Source organism: Akebia trifoliata, chromosome 13 (assembly GCF_017979445.1).
Source record: "Akebia trifoliata isolate Shusen 1 chromosome 13, ASM1797944v1, whole genome shotgun sequence".
Taxonomy (NCBI): domain Eukaryota; kingdom Viridiplantae; phylum Streptophyta; class Magnoliopsida; order Ranunculales; family Lardizabalaceae; genus Akebia; species Akebia trifoliata.
Window position 1 is genome coordinate 14743377 of NC_141387.1, and position 18693 is coordinate 14762069.

The window sequence follows — 18693 nt, forward strand, 5'->3', positions numbered from 1 at the left end:
ACGCCAACTAAACAAAGTAAGATATTTTAGAAGGAACTGACTTGGACCAAATGATGGGTCCCAAAATTGATTTCTCCGTAGAGGGGAGAAGCCACTTATAAAAAGAACTGACAGAGAATCTCAAGTTTTTAGCCCACATCCAATCCCACTTATCCTGTTGACTCTCGTTGAGGTGAACCGAATGCAGGAGATTTAGAAAAGATGCCATCTCTGTTAGCTCCCAATCATTAAAGTTTCTCCTAAACCCCAAATCCCAAGTAGAGTTGGAATCGTTGCGAATCAGACACTGTTGGATCAAATGATTCTTTTTTAGAGAACAAGCGTACAAAGACGGAAGTTGAGCTGCTAGAGGCAGTGTGCCGCACCACCTATCCTCCCAAAATCTAATCTTGTCCCCCTTCCTTGCTTTAAATCTAATCCCTCTTTCGAACTCCTCGCTAACTTTGAGGATCCCCTTCCACACACTACACCCAAAAGAACCTCTAGCCTCACCACTGTACCAACCTAGCCCCCTTTCCCCGTACTTGGCCGCAACAACCCTCCTCCACAGGTTACCCCTCTCTTCACCAAACCTCCAAAGCCATTTTATTAAGTTTTAAAATCTGAACGTTATGAATTTTTTTTTTACATTTGGTGTAATTTAGCGTTTGGCTGTCTGCTAATGTTTTTCACATTCAACTTGGTAGTTGCAAACCAAGTTTTTAAGTCTCGTGTTGAGGCATTCTCTCTGACAGGAGAAAAACTGAGTCTGTCTCGACTGAGAAAATTTGAGACAATCCCCAGACAATATTTTGGTAGAAGTGTTTCTTTCTGGCCTTGGCTGAGAGATTTGGTGATGGTATAGAGCTTCAAACCATGGTTGCAACTCACGTAGGATGTCTGTTACTAGGTAGTTCTGAAGGAAATTTACTCTTCTTTATATACTATCAGCTTAATAAGTGAAAATGAAGGATTATCATACTTCTGTAGCCATGCAGAGAAATTACTTAATCTAGATTAAAGCATTACCTTATGCTAAATCGAGGGCGATCCGTTTGCAGTACAGTTGCAATCCTAATGCAGATACATGACACGTGTGCCAAAGTGTTGTAAAGCATAGTTGTTTTGTCATCAAAATTTTGGCAGTTTTGCAGTGCAAACTTAGCTAAGTTGTTAACACGTGTGGGGTGTTGTTCTATGTCTTAGGTTCAAACCCCCTTGAACCCAACTTCACCTTGCTAATCACTAACCTTTTATCTATCCAAAATTGTTTTTTGGCTGTTTTGTAACTCAGCCATCTAATTTGAAAACCAGTGGATATGAGAACTGAAGCATAAACAAGAAGAAATAAATAAATGGATATGTCAAAAATAGATGTCACTGGTAAAGAAATATTCTAAAGTACAAATGTGCATATACTCATGTTTTTCAGGTTCTGTTTGGACGCATTTTTATTGAGGAATTTCATTTCTGAAGTGTCTTGCAGTGTCCAGACAAGTTGGTACTTTTTGAAGGGTTGGTACATAAGAAGCCACCAAATTAAGGTTTGGGAACTAACTCGTCAATGTCGCATTCCATTTTCTATTGGCAAGAATGGTTCCAAAACAAGTCTTGTGTGTTTTGGGCTTGTGCCATATGATGTTGGAACGGCTGTGGAGATCTAATAGAAGATCATCCATCTGGTACATAAAAACACTTTTTGCAATCTAGAAAGATGTTGAGGCAGTTGTTCATGTCCTCACGAGTGATGAAGAGTTTATTATCCTAAATCCCAAAGGATGGACAAAACATCCTGACAGTCAACAATTTGTTGACTAGGCTAAGGAGAAACTTAGGTGCTTATGGTGACATGAAGAGACAGTCATGAAAGGATGTGGCCATATGAGTCAAAGTCATTAATTCAGGAATTGGTGGAAGTGATGTCAAATGATTCCCTAGATGGATTGCCTCTCATGTGAGACATCAAACGTCACATTAATCTTATCCCAGTTGCTAGCCTACAAAATATAGCATGGGACCTATGAGCTTGAAGTAACATGGGGAATTCCAGCTCACAGTATTTGGATTTTTAATTGGAAATTTTAGAGACCGTATGTCAAATTGGCATTTTTAACTGCTATCAAAGATGGGTTCTGGTTTATGTATATATTGATTGTGGGGGTAATAATGATAGAATATTGGTTTTTGAGACCATTCTTAAATAATATTCTTGTAATATATGTAAAGAGCATGAAGAAAATTTGAATGATCTCTTTGTGCATGATTATTTAAACAAGGAGTTGTAGAGCAGTTTTCTTGGTGTCGTTGAGTTAGATTTTAGAGAGTTTATTCCCTGAGGACATCATTATCAACATCATCAGTTAGGTTTTTATACCAACTATTTGGGTTGGCAATTTTAGCTCCAATAGGTGATAAACTTAGGGAGCGTTGATTGAGATGGTTCAGTCTTGTGCAAGGAAGAGCTACTACAAAACTAGTGGGAAGGAATGGGCAGGTGAAGGGCTGTAAGAGCATGAGGAAGGACCAAAAAGGACATGGATTGAGACCTGAGAATCGTGATACATGGATTTAGATAGAATTTAGGAACAAAATTCGTTCAACTGACCCCAAATACCTAGGATATGTTTTGGTAACGATGACAACAAAGATTTGGGTTCGAAAACATATGAATCTGATTTCTCCATTCATATCAATCTGAAATTATGTTTTATGTCAATGCATGTGTGTTCGTATTGTTTTCTACCTCCTTATTCTTCTTTTGGTCTTCTCTCACCCTCTTCACCGTATCACTCCTTGTTGGTTTTATTTTTTATTTTCATTGTACATGCCCCCATTTCAGTTAACATGCCTTTATTTATCTTTTTGATAAGTTCCCTTTGTTTATCTCATACTGGGGCTGTCCTTAGATTCTTCTGAATGTATTCATTTCATATTTTGGATAGGTAAAGATAATTTCATTAGAAAAAATGAAGGTTGAGATGACCGACCGAAAAAGGTAAAAAAGATTCAACCAAACCTATCAAAAACCAAAGGCACCCCCAAGCCGTCCCAACTAATCCATAGCTAAGTGGTTATAACAAAAAACTGATCCATAGTTAAATTACTAACCCCATCCTACCTAACAAGAAAATCCTCAAAGAAACCCTCCTAAATTCTTTAAATAATTTACACCAAAAAAACAACAAAGCTAAGATCGCCACTACAATTCTCGGCCTTCTTTCCCTCGAAAACACACTTATTTCTTTCCTTTCAGATGCTCCAGCACACCGTGAAAGGAAGAAGACCCCAAAGAGTGCGTTTAGCCTTGACAAAATGATTTCCCCAACCCAGCTAACTCTCAACAAAAGCTTGCATTGAGTAAGGGATGCCCAAAAATGAGACCGGATCATGCGAGTAAAATGGCAATGAAGAAGAATATGGTCCCCGAATTCTCCATTAGCCTTGCAAAGATAGGAGAAATTGGGTAATTGATAGTTGGAAGCTGCCCTATATATGCTAACCAAATGAAAATCGAGATTCTGGTGGACACACTCCCACACCAAACTTAGGAGTGAAGGAAACTGTGAGACCACTCTGGAAAACCTACAAGGTACATCGACTGCACTGAAAAACATCCATCCCTTGTACAACCCAACACCGACTATCCTCGACATTGAGAACGAGAGGCGTGTGAACTCTATGCACAAAGTCAATCTACCCAAATTCTCCACCTCCCAAATTGTCGAGGATCAAGTCTCACATGCATAGAATTTTTAAATAGACAATATACAATATAAATAGTTAATATTAAACAAAATGTTAGAATAACCCCCACATATTTTCAAATTTCAAGTTTCAAATCCACATAATTGAATTCCAAGTTTGAATCCCCTATATTATCAAAGACAAAAATATTATCATTTTATGTTTCAACAAGAACAATGTTATATTTGAAATTTTTTGCAGTAAGTAAATTATTTTGTTATTTATTGCAAAAAATGTAAGACATAACTAATACTATTTTTTTTTTCAATGACATTCTTTGCCTAATACTAAATACTACAAAAAATGAGTATTGAATCAAATCAATTTGATAATTTTTCTTTACTTATATTACAATTTTCTATGATTTTATTTCTAAATGCTCCAATTATGTTGCATACTTGCAACAACTAATAAATAGAAGAGAAGTGAGAAAGAAGATGGTGAACAAGAAAAGAGGAACCTAGAAAATACGGTTAATATAATTTAAAAATAGGAAAATTTGTGTGAGGCGTATGTTTCGGCCAAAACTAAGGTGTACACGTTTTGGGCATCTCTTGGTCTGAGGCATATGCTTCAGCTATTTTTTTGTTTCTCTGTTGTGCCTCGGCGTTTTTAATGAGCCTCACTCAGAGGTGAGTCTCAAGGTGTAAACCTCACATGCCCTTAAAAATGCTGATTCCATTTTTCTTTGTTGGTCTTTTTCTTGAAATGAGCTTTTTATGTGACATCTTCTAACGTGCATCATTCTGTCTTTGCCCATCAGATTAGGTGAAGCTATTGACAGGACACTCCTTAACCATCTTTTGAAGATGTTTACTGCACTAGGAATCTACTCAGAATGCTTTGAGAAGCCATTTCTTGAGTGTACATCTGAATTTTATGCTGCTGAAGGTGTGAAGTACATGCAGCAATCAGATGTTCCAGATTACTTGAAGCACGTGGAGGTTTATTGACATTTTCTTCTGCCACTTTGTTTGACTACCTTTGTTCTTTCTATTGTGTCCTTAATAGTTTTTGTAATTCTTTGTAAAAAGCTTTTCTAGTTTCTCGATGTTGCATTTGTCTTGCACCTTACCTCTATGTTGGGGTTGCTCTAGTCCATTATTTCATGATTTATGCACTCTTTTGAAAGAATTGAGGTAATACATTCTTGCAGTTAAGGTTACACGAAGAACATGAAAGATGCTTACTCTACCTGGATGCATGTACGAGGAAGTCACTGGTGGCAACGGCAGAAAGGCAACTTCTTGAACGCCATACATCTGCAATTCTTGATAAGGTATGCATCACTTATTGGCTTTCCAATTATTTCTTCAATATCCTTTGTTACTAGTAAATGATTATTATTTCTTGATTTGCCTAGGGATTCACAATGCTTATGGATGGGAATCGCATTGAGGACCTACGGAGGACGTATGTGCTGTTTTCAAGGGTTAATGCCTTCGAATCACTACGTCAGGCTATTAGCTCATACATTCGTGGTACTGGACAAGGCATGATCATGGATGAAGAGAAAGACAAAGATTTGGTCTCCTCTCTTCTAGAATTTAAAGCTTCCCTTGATATGATATGGGATGAAAGCTTCTCTAGGAATGAAATATTTTCCAACACAATAAAAGACGCATTTGAGCATCTGATTAATCTTCGTCAGGTTGGCATGATCTTTCTTAGCATATCTTTCTCCCTTTTTATTTTCTGTACGATGAAAGAAAATCCATCACATCCTTGAATAAACTCTAAACATACCAGAAAGGATAAAAGAGCTTTCAACATTTTACTTACCTAGGATCGATAAAGGATGATTGACACTTTATTCGTCATTGAGGCTCACTACACACTCATTAAGGTATAATTGTCTTATGAACATGGTGTCAACCTTGAGGATTGTATCCAAGATGTCAGCTCTAATGAAGGGTTTCACTGAAAGAACCACATTAACCCAAGATTTGGGGATGAGTGAATCTTGAGAAAGACCGACAATAATAAAATGGAAAAGGGAGTTCGACCGTGGCCCTGATAACCTTCATCATTCTAATTCCTCTTAAGTTCACCCCCTACACTAATTTTCTATAGCAGAGATTACCTATTTCTTGAGTCACATCCATTGACCTCCAAGAATGAGAGGAAATTTTTTAGCCTTGTAAAAATAAAATAACATTGATAGGTTAAAATATTTATTGGCAACAACAAAAGAGAAAATACACTGACATAAACTACCAACCAGAAAGAAAAAAAAAGGAGAAAAATAACCCAAAAAAAGATGCCACCTAAGGATTTCGATCCACAACCAAGTCCCATCTAAAATCAAAATCTTCCGAAAACAATGCTTTCCATTTCTGGAATACAGATAAATGATAGAACGGAAGAACTTTAATGTTGAGAACGATTCTATGAAAATCCTCTTTCTTGCCTGGATTCACCCAACACTCCCCCAAAACAAAGGAAGCACCCTCAAAGAACCCGACCTTTCTCTGAGAAGTTAGCACTATTCCAATATCTACACTACACAATAACTAGACCTGATAAGACCCATGTTAGCTACACCAAATTGATAAAGAATGATTCCCAAATGAGCAATCAGGCAGTGAAGGAACAAGTGATTCACCGACTTCGCATTAGATTTTCAAAGAAAGCAGGAGTTTTAACATCATTAATTTTTTGGATGTGAGATCATTGGAAGTCGAAATTTGTTTAGGGAAGTTAACCAAAAGAAGAAATAAACTTTGGAAGGAACCTTAACTACCCACCCAAAAGAATTTGGGAATTGATGCCATGATCCCTACTCATTTGCTTGGTAGAAAGATTTTACTGTGGTTCCTCTCCCAAATCTATGATCACTTGTCCTACCTAGAAGAGATGATTGAGAAATCAGAAAAGGAACGTTAAAAGTCCAGTTGTTAAGACCTCTTTTGAAATAAAAATCCCAAGAGAAGTCTTCTCCATCTCACACTGTCAAATCATGAATGACAAAGTCTTTCTGAATGACAATGCAGAAAGGGAAGGATACACTTCCTTAAATGATCTTTTTTTAACAAATATCTTCCCAGAGTCTTATCTTATTCCTCGTTTCACTCTCATCCTTCTCTCAAATACTTGGTGAATTTAATAATACTTTCCACAAACCCCTCCCAAAAGCTATCTAAGGTGTGCTGAACTGCTGATCACCTAGCCAGATCTGCTGCAAACATACTTTGCAGATTGGAATTAGCCCTTGGCATTTTCCTGTTTCTCATTCAAAATCTTATGCCCATTGGCATCGGAAATGACCACCAAGGATCCAATGAGGTGGATGTCCACCATGTGCTTTCATTTGTAGACTCTCCATTCCCCTTTCCCCCTCCCCACTCCTCACTCCCCACAATCTCTTTTATGTACAGACTACATACATCGTCACTCTTTTAGACGAAAAATTCCTTAAAAGTCTAGGCACAAAAGGTTATGGGACCAGTAGGATCCCCCAATGTCAGGGAAACTCGTTCTTATCTCTAAAATTTCAGCTCTTTGTTAAAGAAACTCCATATAACAAGTCCTATAACTCCGTCACTATCACATAAACTCATTCTTATCTCTAAAAATTCAGCTCTATTCAAGAAACTCCATTTAACAACTACTGAAAATATGAATCCAAAAAATGGTCATCTTGAAGTAGGAATGCTTCCATCCATTGATGAAACATCAAAATTGATGGTCAAGAACCATGGAGATGAATCTCCAACCAATGCTCCCAGTTACAAGCTCCACACAGGTTACTTGATTTAGAGACAATATTGCTCTTCAAGACCTAACAATCATTAGGAGTCTAGGTGCAAAAGGTTATGAGAATGAGACTAACCTGTTCCCGATTCTCATAGAAACTCCTTCTTGTCTTTCGAAATTTAGATTTCTTTCCAAAAGTACCATATGATGGCCACTGAAAGAAGAATCCAAAGAAAGCATACTTTAGCTAGAAATGGCTGAAATGGAAAACTTGTAACCGAACCATGTTATACTCAATTACACATCACAAGGTCAAGCAATTTAAGAAAGTTGCTCCACATCTTCAAAATAAACAATAATGTGGCAGGTGTTCAATTGTGTTCCCCACCCTTGGGCATGCAAGCAGGTTTTTGGAACGAATAAGAAATGATGGTGCAGATGGCAACCTTAGAATTGTGTTTGATATTACTTCAATTTAACTATTTTTTTAAGCAAAGAGTATTGACCCTTTGATTATCTTGGGTTGTCCTTTAAATATCTTGAAAATACAACTCTAATTGATGACTCAGAGAGAGAGGGAGAGGATCTCTGCAGATCATCTGATTCACCATTTTCAGTACATTTATACTCTAGCTTACCCAGAAAATATACAATATTGAAAGCAACCCCATTGAAATCCATGCTAACCATAATAGTTAGACCTAATTTTAACGTTGCCTTTCTGAGCATTCTAGCACATGAACATCTATGGTCAAACTCGAGCTATACAACTTGCTAATAAATCCTTGTTAGAAATGTATCTCATTAGATTGTATTCCTGAACAAAAATCTCACTTTTCTACCAAGTTCCATGATCTTTCTCTCTTAAATAGGTTTCCATTCTTCAAGAAGCATCAGTCTATCTCTAGGAAACCCTAATTTTTAATTACTTTATCACTGGTCAAGTTTAATCAAAGAAAGCCCATTTTGTCTTGCGATACTCTGCATAATTATTTGCCTAAAATTTATTTTCTTATGAGCTTGAAATGCCTAGTACATAATTAACAATTTTGTGATTGAGACATCAAAGCTTGAAGAGTAGAGTTTCTTTTTAGGCTTTTATTTTTAGCCAGAGAATTTATTATTAGAATATTTACGGCTTTAGGTTATTCATAATTTGGAGAATTGTTGGGGTCTATGACTAATTCATATTAGTTGTAGGGGGTAATAGTAATTTAAGAGTTTTATTCCTATTTTTTAGACACTCATGATCAAGCATAGTTAGTGTTTTGATTTTTAGAAATTCTTTTGGCTTGTACATGGCTATCAAATCCTTGTTTAATTTGGTTTCTATTTTAGTAGTCTGATCTTGTTAGGACTGTTGAATTAGGTTCCTTTTCTAGTATGTTAGTTTTTTTTTATAAGTATAAATTTATTAAATTAAAAGGATAAAAAACAAAGGTAGTCGAGGTGACCACCAGAATAAAAGAAACAAAAAGAGCTAACTAGAACAAGATGACTCCCATTTAAATACAAACTCTTCAAAGAAGACTCCTATGAACTCTAGAAATTGTTTGCTAAAAAAAAAAAGCCCTAGAATATTAAATAAGAGCTCTTGCAACGAGGTCTCCACTCCTTGGAACACCGTAGGAATTAAGATTCTTAGATTAGATTTTATTTATAAAAGCATAAGTAATAGGATTCTTTGGAAGGGATTGGAGTTTATGAAATAAAGAATTAGTTTCTGTCAATGAGTTTTCTGTGTGAATACACTCCAACGGAGTATCTTGGGCTGAAACCTCCATTAATGGAGTAAAGCTTCGCTTAGATTTAGAGTAAATCCAAGGTAATCTTCCTCTACTTCTATCCTTCTTCTACCCTTCTAATCTTATTTTTCTTTATTTATTATTTCTTGATTTTCTTGAACTCAATTACTCTTGAAACCCCAGACTTATTTATTTATTTATTTTCTTTATCCTAAACCTTTTACTTTATAAACCTAAACTAATTGCAATACGTCGTTATTAAACTCCACAACCCAAACCCTTTTGGGTTACCCTAAACCTTTATGGTTACCCTATTGTAGCTCAAATCCTTAACTCAATTCCAAACCAAAGTTTCTACCGTGTATTCCCTCTTCTGTCTCATCTTGCTTTATTTTGAAATTTTCAAAATCTCATTGGTTTGATTCCAAAGGATCTGCTACCCTTCTTGTGCCTTGGAAGGAGTTTTGGATTTACAAATTGGGGACTCACTTTGAGTAGAATGATAGTATCACCCTAAGAGAGAAATTCACTTTACATCGCTGGTTTCATATCCAATATTTCCCATAGAGGCTCCCTAGCGGTTCTAGAATCTTAGCAACGTCCACAAGAGACCCAAGTAAATTGTAAGACACTTTTTAAAAAACAAACACACAAAGAGGTGACCAAGTGTTGCTCGAATGGGAGATTTCCACACGTGAAGTGCAACAAAACACATTGATTTCATTGGTGAACCACAAAAGAAATATTTGGAGGCTTCAATTGTCCACTCTAGAATTTCGGAGTCCTAATCACTAGAAGACGACCTTGAATTTTTTGAGTTTGTTTATACTAAGAATGTACATTTACCATATAAAAAAATGAAATAAGAATGCTATATTACATTTAGGAATACTATTATTATAAATTTTTTTTATAAATGTTATTATCACGATTGAATTCATTGATCCTATTATTTCATTAGCAGTAATTTTATATAGTTAAATACTATAAATATGCTATTAAAAAAAATACTATAAATATCATGCCAAATCAAGATATCTTCTGCAATATTTATTCAGTGACAGATCCTCGATACTAATCATGTTGCTTATATTTGCATTTTATAATTTCATTGATTCATTGATAACATCAGCCTGAACAGTCATTTTAATTTTCTCCATGGACCATTTCAGTTTACGTCTGTTGAATTCTAGGTTTGAAAAGATTCCAGGGATGGGTGACCAATATTCCCTGTTGCATCAAGGTCATGCAATTAGACTTGTGCAGTATTGTTGAACAACTCATTTTCCAGGTTAAGATAATTTAGATGTTACATAATTTGAGAGTGCCTCGTTTGGAGAAATAATTTAGCATATCAATCTTCATGATATGCCATGTTATGTAAACTGGTTGTGGAAGTGTGACTTGGACAATAAACTTGATATTAGATACAGTTATCCACTTATTTTGGTGTACGGGTCATCATCAAAGGCATTCAGTCCTTTCTTGCTGCATTGCATCATTTTTTGGATACCATGGCCCTAATCTTCAGTTGTACATTATGTAGTCTTTCAATCAGTTTAAACTAAGAATATTTTTTATCCCTATTCATAGAACCGACCGGCCGAACTGATTGCAAAGTTTCTGGATGAGAAGCTTCGTGCTGGCAATAAGGGTACATCTGAAGAGGAGTTGGAGGGTACACTTGATAAAGTTTTGGTTTTATTCAGATTTATACAAGTAAGTTGCAATGCTTTTATGCAAACCATTGAGGCCCTGTGCTTTCATTTGAATTATCAGATACTTTATGTTCTTAATGTTATATTTTTCATTGATGCTCTTGCATTGCTCCCCTTTTTTGTTAACGTCCTCAAAAACCGTGTTTCTCATCAAAATATACTCTCAGATAGTTTTAGGGATGTGTCTCATATTTCTTCTCCTGATTACTAAGGGTAAAGACGTGTTCGAAGCATTCTATAAGAAGGATCTTGCAAAAAGATTACTGTTGGGAAAGAGTGCCTCCATTGATGCAGAGAAGTCGATGATTTCTAAGGTAAAAAACAGATTGTTTGTCGTCAATTGTTTTGTAGAATATTTTTATCAGCTGATTATAACAGCGAGTCTCGACCTATTTCAGCTGAAGACTGAATGTGGGAGCCAGTTTACAAATAAACTTGAAGGAATGTTCAAGGTATGCATCTCTCTTCTTTCTAATGTCTTATTTATTTATTTATTCCTTAGGAATAGTGGTCATCGCAAATTATGGGGGTCTTCTAATGGAATAGTGATGAAGTTCTATATGGTAAAATTATTTTATAGAGATGATATTTATGTGAAGCTTCTCGACCTCGCAAATAAATTGTACAATTGTAGTCAACTCTTTGCCAAGTGACTTTGCTTGGTCAAGACTCTAGCACCCAAAGCATCACCTGATAAAGTTGACTCAGTTTCGTTATGATCTACCAGTTACCTTTATTAATAACTTTAATAGGATAATTTTGGAAAACAGTAATTTTATCAAAAAAACTTGGGGTTTGAGGGGTATTTTGGTCAATAATGAAAAATCGGTATGGAATTTTGAAAATTTGACAGACATGGAATAAATTGGTCTGGTGCGATGAACATTTAGGTAAAGAAAAAAAATTATTTAATTACTTAATTTATTAAAATACTACAATGAATAATTTTTTTTATCAAAATTGGTTAAATTATAGTTATTAAAAAGACGAACTTTATTGGAATTAATAAAATTTGAAAGGAGGGGTTGATATTTAATAAAAATAATTGTCTTTATATATGATGGTTGGGATGACCATGTGTCCCACTATTTTCTTTTTGTTTAAAGAATGGTTTAAACCATTCTTCTGAATGTTGAAACAGAGACATGAGGGGTGTTCTATTTTGAGTGTAAGGGTTATATATCATTCGACTTCAACCTTCATTTCAACACGTTTAGGACGTGAATTTCAATTCTATGCCGAAGAAGAAAATATTCACGATATCAAGATTTAAAAAATCATCGGAGTAGTTTGTTGATTTGCTGAGTGAAATACTTGGAAAAGTCGTTAGAAACTCGTAGAGAAGCTTAAAAGATGACTAAGAAGGTAAGAAACTTTCAATTTCAAATTCGTAGTATAGTTTTCTATTAAATTCGTTTTATTTGAATTTAGATATATAGTTTCAAACCCTATTATGTTTTAAACTCAAAATCCATGCATATAATTGGTAAATTAAATAGTTTTATATGCTTTTTACAAAATGTTGATGTTTTGGAACTAAAAGAAATGGATTTGGGTTGAGTTTTATCCATTAACCAGTTCGATACAAACTGGTTTTTATAGTATTTAACAATTATTTGTTTCAATATTTTTTTTGAGATGTAGTTTAAAAAGTGCATTTTAAATTAAATAATGGTTTTCAGATAATGGAAAGCTTGAGTTATAGATAGAAACGAGAATAGAAGTCTTGGGTGGTTGGAATCCATAATGGGATTCTCGATTGTATGTGCTTCTATTGAGGAATTTTCAGGTTTAGAGTGCTTTTGAGCATTGTGTATTAGATGCATGAGATGCAATTAGGTTTGTAACCATGGGACAGTGTATCTGCATGTTTACTATTTTTTGGTTTATAGCTTTCAACATCCTGTTCCATGTTTATACTTCTAGAATACTTGGGATGATTATCACACTTGCGGTTTGTTTTAAATTATTTCAAATGAATTTGTGAAAAATGTATACTATTATTTTTGTTATCCATTAAAGGGATAGATAGTGAATACCTACACGATTAATCAGTAGATCCTTTTAGAAGTTCTTTTCGGAAGCATCCAATTAATGTAGAATAATAGGTGTTTGACTATTTTCTGTGGTAGTATGAGATTTCACTTGAGAATACCATTGTACCTATTATATAGGCAATTCCTATCTTATCTTTATTGGAAAACATCAAATTGTAATGTAAAGATGGTTTGTGGTTGACTAGATTCATTGAGGACATATGAATACCACATATATGATGAAGCTGGCTTGTCACCATAGAAAGTTGCAATCAAACAAAGGAAATTGTGATTTTGTGTGAAAAACCATGTTCCCTTGGATAATCAAATAGATCCATAGGGTCCTTTAAGATGGATTTGATATGTCTGAAGAATAGTATTATCTTAAGATTTTTCTCAACCTTACCACACAACCTTTGAGGCATGTTGCATCTAGTTTTACGTTGGTATCTCCAAGAATGGGAAATAGTAGTAGTTATATATAATTTTGTAAAGTTTACATTTTAAGCTTATCTATTATCCTTGTAGGTTTTTACATCTTTTTTTTTATATGGTACAGGAAGACTTGCTTTTTTGTTTATATTGTATCCTAAACTTCCATGGTTTGGAAAGTCCACCAGATTCAAGATTTAGGTTGAATTTCGGGATTTCACTTCAGTTTTAGGCAATTTTGAATATTTTCAAATTTCTGATCAATTTTGTGCCTTGAACGTAATTTAAAATTTGAATCATCTTGATAGAGATTTCGGAATTTATTTTGGTTTCAACAAGAAATGAAAAAATGATGTTGAAATCAAAGTTTGAGGCCTTGAGTAGGTTATATTTCACTTATTATAACCATGCTCTTTGTGTTTCATACTTTTTTAGATATATTTTCTGAGGTTAGTCCAAAATAGATAAAATGATGTAGAATAGATTGCCCTTGATTTTCTAGAGAAAATGGACCAGAAAAAAGCAAGGAGAAGAGAATATTGATTGTCGAATCAACTCACCTAGATCTGGACGAGTTGACTCAGATTGACTGATTCCGATCAGTCTTGTTCAGGTTGACCAGGTTTGGACCATAAATCAATTTCGATTTGAGTCCTATGCGTTTAGTTTATTTCAGTTTTAAATAATTTGGAAGTTGTTTAGTTAGTTTTCTTTAAAATTAAAGATACTTTCAAGTTTTGAGTCGGGTTTCCTTAGAAAAGAAGTAATTGTAATAGATTTAGGAGTTTCTATTCTTTTTGATTTCTGATTTTAGCAGCGTATCCTATATAAAGGCCACTGCCAAACCATACTAGACACAATTCATTCAATAAATTTGGAATTTAACTATTTCTCTTGATTCAAATTTTTTTTTTTTTTGGTTTTCCCCTCCAAGCTTGATTCTATTGATTCAAACTGGTTCCATTGAACACATTCTTTCTATTCCTTTCGCTTCAGCTACTCATAAGAGCTTTGCATCTTATGCTAAAATTCTCTCCTAGAATGGTTGATCCTTGTACCGGATGAGGAAGCCTTATGTCATCCTGAATTAAGAGGTGTATAAATGGAAACTCCAAGGAAAATTGTAGGAGTTTGTGGATATGTTCATTAGTGATCATCTACTTTCTTTATTTTCCCCTCTATTCCCTTGCTTCTTTGCATGGCTGGGACTAGGAAGAGGATGCTGAAATAGGATAAGTTATTGGATCCATAGGCCTCAGTGCTGATTTGGGATGCTTCAGATTGTCATTTTCTAATAATGGTTTTGAATGATATCATGATTATTAATTATCAATTTTAAGTGTTTTGAAGTAAAGAAAGGTTGGAAGACTTACAAGGCAATTTTCTTAAAATGAAAAAGCAATAGATGAGTGGGGACCTTATATCTTTTGATGAAAGAATCTCATTGGTTGGTCAATGTTATGCATCTATTTGATATCATTTGGAAGAGAAAGTGATCCAGAGACAATCAGTGGTGGATAATCATGTTATCCTAGGCAGAGAGATTACATTATTTTCATGAGGCAACCGACACTTCTGTAAATTCTCCTTCCATGAATCAATTAATGTGTGGGAAGGGTACCATCGAGTAAGTAGGGGACCTTAGCTCTTCGAATTTGCACCACAATTCTATGGTCAAGTATGGGATTCTCTCCAGCTCAGATATATTGAGTTCTAGTTTGGCTATCAGTGATGTGGGCAAAACTGTGCATCAGGTTTTGCCTAGTATCTCCAAGGATTTGATTGTGGGGGCACTAGAGAATGTGGCAGACAAGAGTCAGTATTTTAGCGAGAGTTTGGGGGTGAAAACAAGAAATGCCAAATTGTTTAATGGAGCATGTTGTGGACACCAGGGTATTTTTGGGAATTACTTTCCTGTTAAAAAAAGAACCACTTGTGTTGTTCAAAGTGGTTGCTGGAAAAAGCAAGGAGTTTGGTTTTGCATTTCAAAACATGGAGGGGTACATTCCTCAAGCGATGAGGCCGGTTTTTGGAAGGGAAGTTGATGAAGGTAGGTAATCCAATGTACTTTTGGTGACCAAGAGGCTTCATGACCTTAGTGAATAGCTGAAGCTCCTACTCGGCGGTCATCAAAAAGGGGACCGAGTTGGTCATCAAAAAGGGGACCGAGTTGGAGTAAAAAGCCAATCACAGACCAAGGGTCTTTGTTAAATTTATTCTGAATCCTTGTCCATATCAGAGTCTGCTTTACACAAGCACATATGTTCTCATCATTCACTCTGCTTGGTTCTTGATACTTGGATGGATTTTATTTCATTCTTAGAAACTGGAAGCACGGGAAATCTTGGAAGGAAATATTAACATGCATAAATGTAAACATAGATTCGTCCTTCTGATGCCCATTGGGCTAACTTCATTGTTGTCTATCCTACTAATTTGTATTTCTTCACTGAATCTTAATGGATATACTGTCATGGCTGGTGTTCGACATTCCTTTTTTATGTCAATCCTCTGCAGGATATTGAATTATCTAAAGAGATAAACGAGTCCTTCAAACAATCATCCCAAGCCAGGACAAAACTTCCATCGGGTATTGAGCTGAGCGTCCATGTTTTAACCACCGGGTGGGTCAAATTTTCTCGAGATTAGTGAAGAACAGGATGACTCTAATCAGTCAGTTCAATCTCCCGGAAGATTTTATTTTTGGTGTTTGGATGTCTGGCTTGCAGGTACTGGCCAACATATCCTCCGATGGATGTTCGACTTCCCCACGAATTGAATGTGTATCAGGTTAGGCATAATTGGTGCAGGGCTCCTTCCATTTTTTGAGAGATTCTATTGCTACACCAACTTTTGCTAACACCACCCCAATTCATACGTAAATTACCAAAGAATTAGCACACATCTTGGGGTGGCGTTAGCAAAAGTTGGTGTGGCAATACCTCTTTTTTTAATACTAGGGGTGTTATTCAAGTGCTCGCTTGTACTTTTCTTCGGTAAACAGGACATCTTCAAGGAGTTCTACTTGAGCAAGTATAGTGGGAGGCGCTTAATGTGGCAAAACTCGTTAGGTCACTGTGTATTGAAAGCAGAGTTTCCAAAAGGTAAAAAGGAGTTGGCGGTTTCACTATTTCAGGTGGGTATGCCTTAGTATGCAATTTCTTTTGTTTTCCTAATGCATCATTCATTACTACCAAATTTTATTTAAGATATTCTATTGCCACACCAACTTTTACTAATAGCACACCAATTCATATGATAATTAGCACACATCTTGGGGTGCTCTTAGTAAAAGTCATAGTAGCAATAGAACCTCTCATTTTATTGTCCTTTGTCTTGTTGGTCCCTCATTCTCTAGTAACTTTTTAGTGGGGTTTAATAAATTGTGCACCAGACGGTCGTTTTGATGCTGTTTAACGATGTCCAAAAGCTTAGCTTTCAAGACATCAGGGAATCCACGGGTATTGAAGATAAAGAGCTGAGAAGGACTCTGCAGTCACTTGCATGTGGAAAAGTTCGCGTACTTCAAAAGGTGGGTGGAAACCCTTTTGGGGGGACGTATTGCTCACCATTTCTTTGACTGATAAATTTGGATATTGTGGGGATTGTGTATAGTTTCCTAAAGGGAGAGACGTGGAAGACAATGACTCGTTTGTGTTCAATGAAGAATTCAGTGCCCCTCTTTACCGAATAAAGGTTTGCCTTCGTTTTTATTTAATTAAATTGGTACCGGTTGATTGAACTTGAAGCTTCAAGTAAGCTAACGTCAACTTGAGGGGACAGGTAAATGCGATCCAGATGAAGGAAACGGTGGAGGAGAACACAAGTACTACCGAAAGAGTATTCCAGGACCGTCAATATCAGGTTCATTCTTGTTTATTTTCATTTCTGTTGATCTATAATGCTGCATTTCCACTTTGAAGTAGGGCATAAAATGGGTTGGATTTTATCCGAAATCCGAGTGATCTGAATCTGAATTTAGTGGATTTGGACCCTTGGAGTTTATCCAAATAAAAATATGGGTTGATGTCCTTTGACTCGAGTAGGATCCGGGTTGGATACGGATCTACCCCAAAATCTGCCTTGATCCGAATATTATATTGCTTTGAAAATAAATATTTTAATGCTTTCAAAATATCTTTTTCTACTACTAACATGAATTCTTACAGAATAAAAGAATTATAATGGTAAAATTGATCAGTATAGCAATTAGAAAAGAAATATAGCAAAAAATGTTGAACGGTTTGGAATTATCCGCACAACCGACCTGAATCAAGTAATTCAGTTGGGTCGGATCTGGATATAGTGAAAGCAAAATGGTTTGGATATGGCTTTAGCTAATAGGATCCGATTCGGATCCAAATATAAAATTCAGATTTGGATATGGATATACTCTCGGATAAGACCTGAACCCGACCCATTTTGAGCCCTACTTTGAAGCCTTAAACTTGCCAAATTAAATACCTGGATTTCTGCTGTATTCGTTCCAGGTGGATGCCGCAATTGTTCGTATAATGAAGACAAGGAAAGTCCTAAGCCACACACTCTTGATAACGGAGCTCTTTCAGCAGGTAACCAGTCCGTCAACGATTGATTTTCAATTTCTTTTTTATTTTTGTGAATTTGGGTGTGACCTATAAAAGGGGTGGATCAATCTAACTTTTGGTTCATAATAATACAGCTAAAGTTTCCCATAAAGCCAGCAGATTTGAAGAAAAGGATAGAGAGTCTCATTGACAGGGAGTACCTGGAGCGGGACAAGAACAATCCTCAGATATACAACTACCTGGCATGATGACTCCTTGTTACGTACACCTGGTCCCATCTGTCTGTAAATGACAGACACACAGACACACTGAACTCTGCCATCTTATCTGGGAGGTAAGATGTATCAATGTATCGATCCTTTACCAGATCAATGTACAGGAACCTGTAGAATTTAGCCGTGTTGCGTTCAACGCAAGTAATCTATGGAGTATATATATTTTGTTTCGGTTTCTCATAAGTTTCGCTCTTATCATGTATTCCATCACGAGTTTCTCTTGTTTTTGTAATCCATTTGGAGCTAAGAGAACAATGCTAGTGATATTGGAGCTAAAATATGCGTTTTAAGCTTCATGGGGAGTCTGGACTTTTGAATGTTCTGCACTAATATTATCCTTTGTAAACCCATTCTTCTAAAGGGTATGCAATTGATTTATCCTATATTAAAAGTGGTGAAAGGGATGGTTCATAATCATGAGGGATTTGAATTTGATCTTCTGGATTGTTTTTCTCCCGAGAATAGAAAAGCCGAGTTGCGTGACGTGTATGTTTGAAACAGATGCAATTTCTCCAACGAAC

General features: G+C 35.7%; 1 protein-coding gene across 1 annotated transcript in view; it reads left to right on the top strand.

Moving 5' to 3' along the window:
• The window catches only part of LOC147387966 (cullin-4-like), a 36363-nt gene extending 17897 nt beyond the window's left edge, over positions 1–18466 (top strand). Inside the window, exons 4-17 of the mRNA XM_086420891.1 lie at positions 4487–4667; positions 4880–5002; positions 5087–5374; positions 10758–10883; positions 11095–11196; positions 11281–11334; positions 15868–15974; positions 16080–16140; positions 16355–16486; positions 16745–16882; positions 16966–17046; positions 17134–17214; positions 17841–17921; positions 18032–18466. Of these exons, the coding sequence (XP_086277017.1) occupies positions 4487–4667; positions 4880–5002; positions 5087–5374; positions 10758–10883; positions 11095–11196; positions 11281–11334; positions 15868–15974; positions 16080–16140; positions 16355–16486; positions 16745–16882; positions 16966–17046; positions 17134–17214; positions 17841–17921; positions 18032–18145 (1669 nt within the window). The 3' untranslated portion in view covers positions 18146–18466. The remainder of the gene's footprint in view (positions 1–4486; positions 4668–4879; positions 5003–5086; positions 5375–10757; positions 10884–11094; positions 11197–11280; positions 11335–15867; positions 15975–16079; positions 16141–16354; positions 16487–16744; positions 16883–16965; positions 17047–17133; positions 17215–17840; positions 17922–18031) is intronic.
• The last annotated feature ends 227 nt before the right edge of the window (positions 18467–18693 follow it).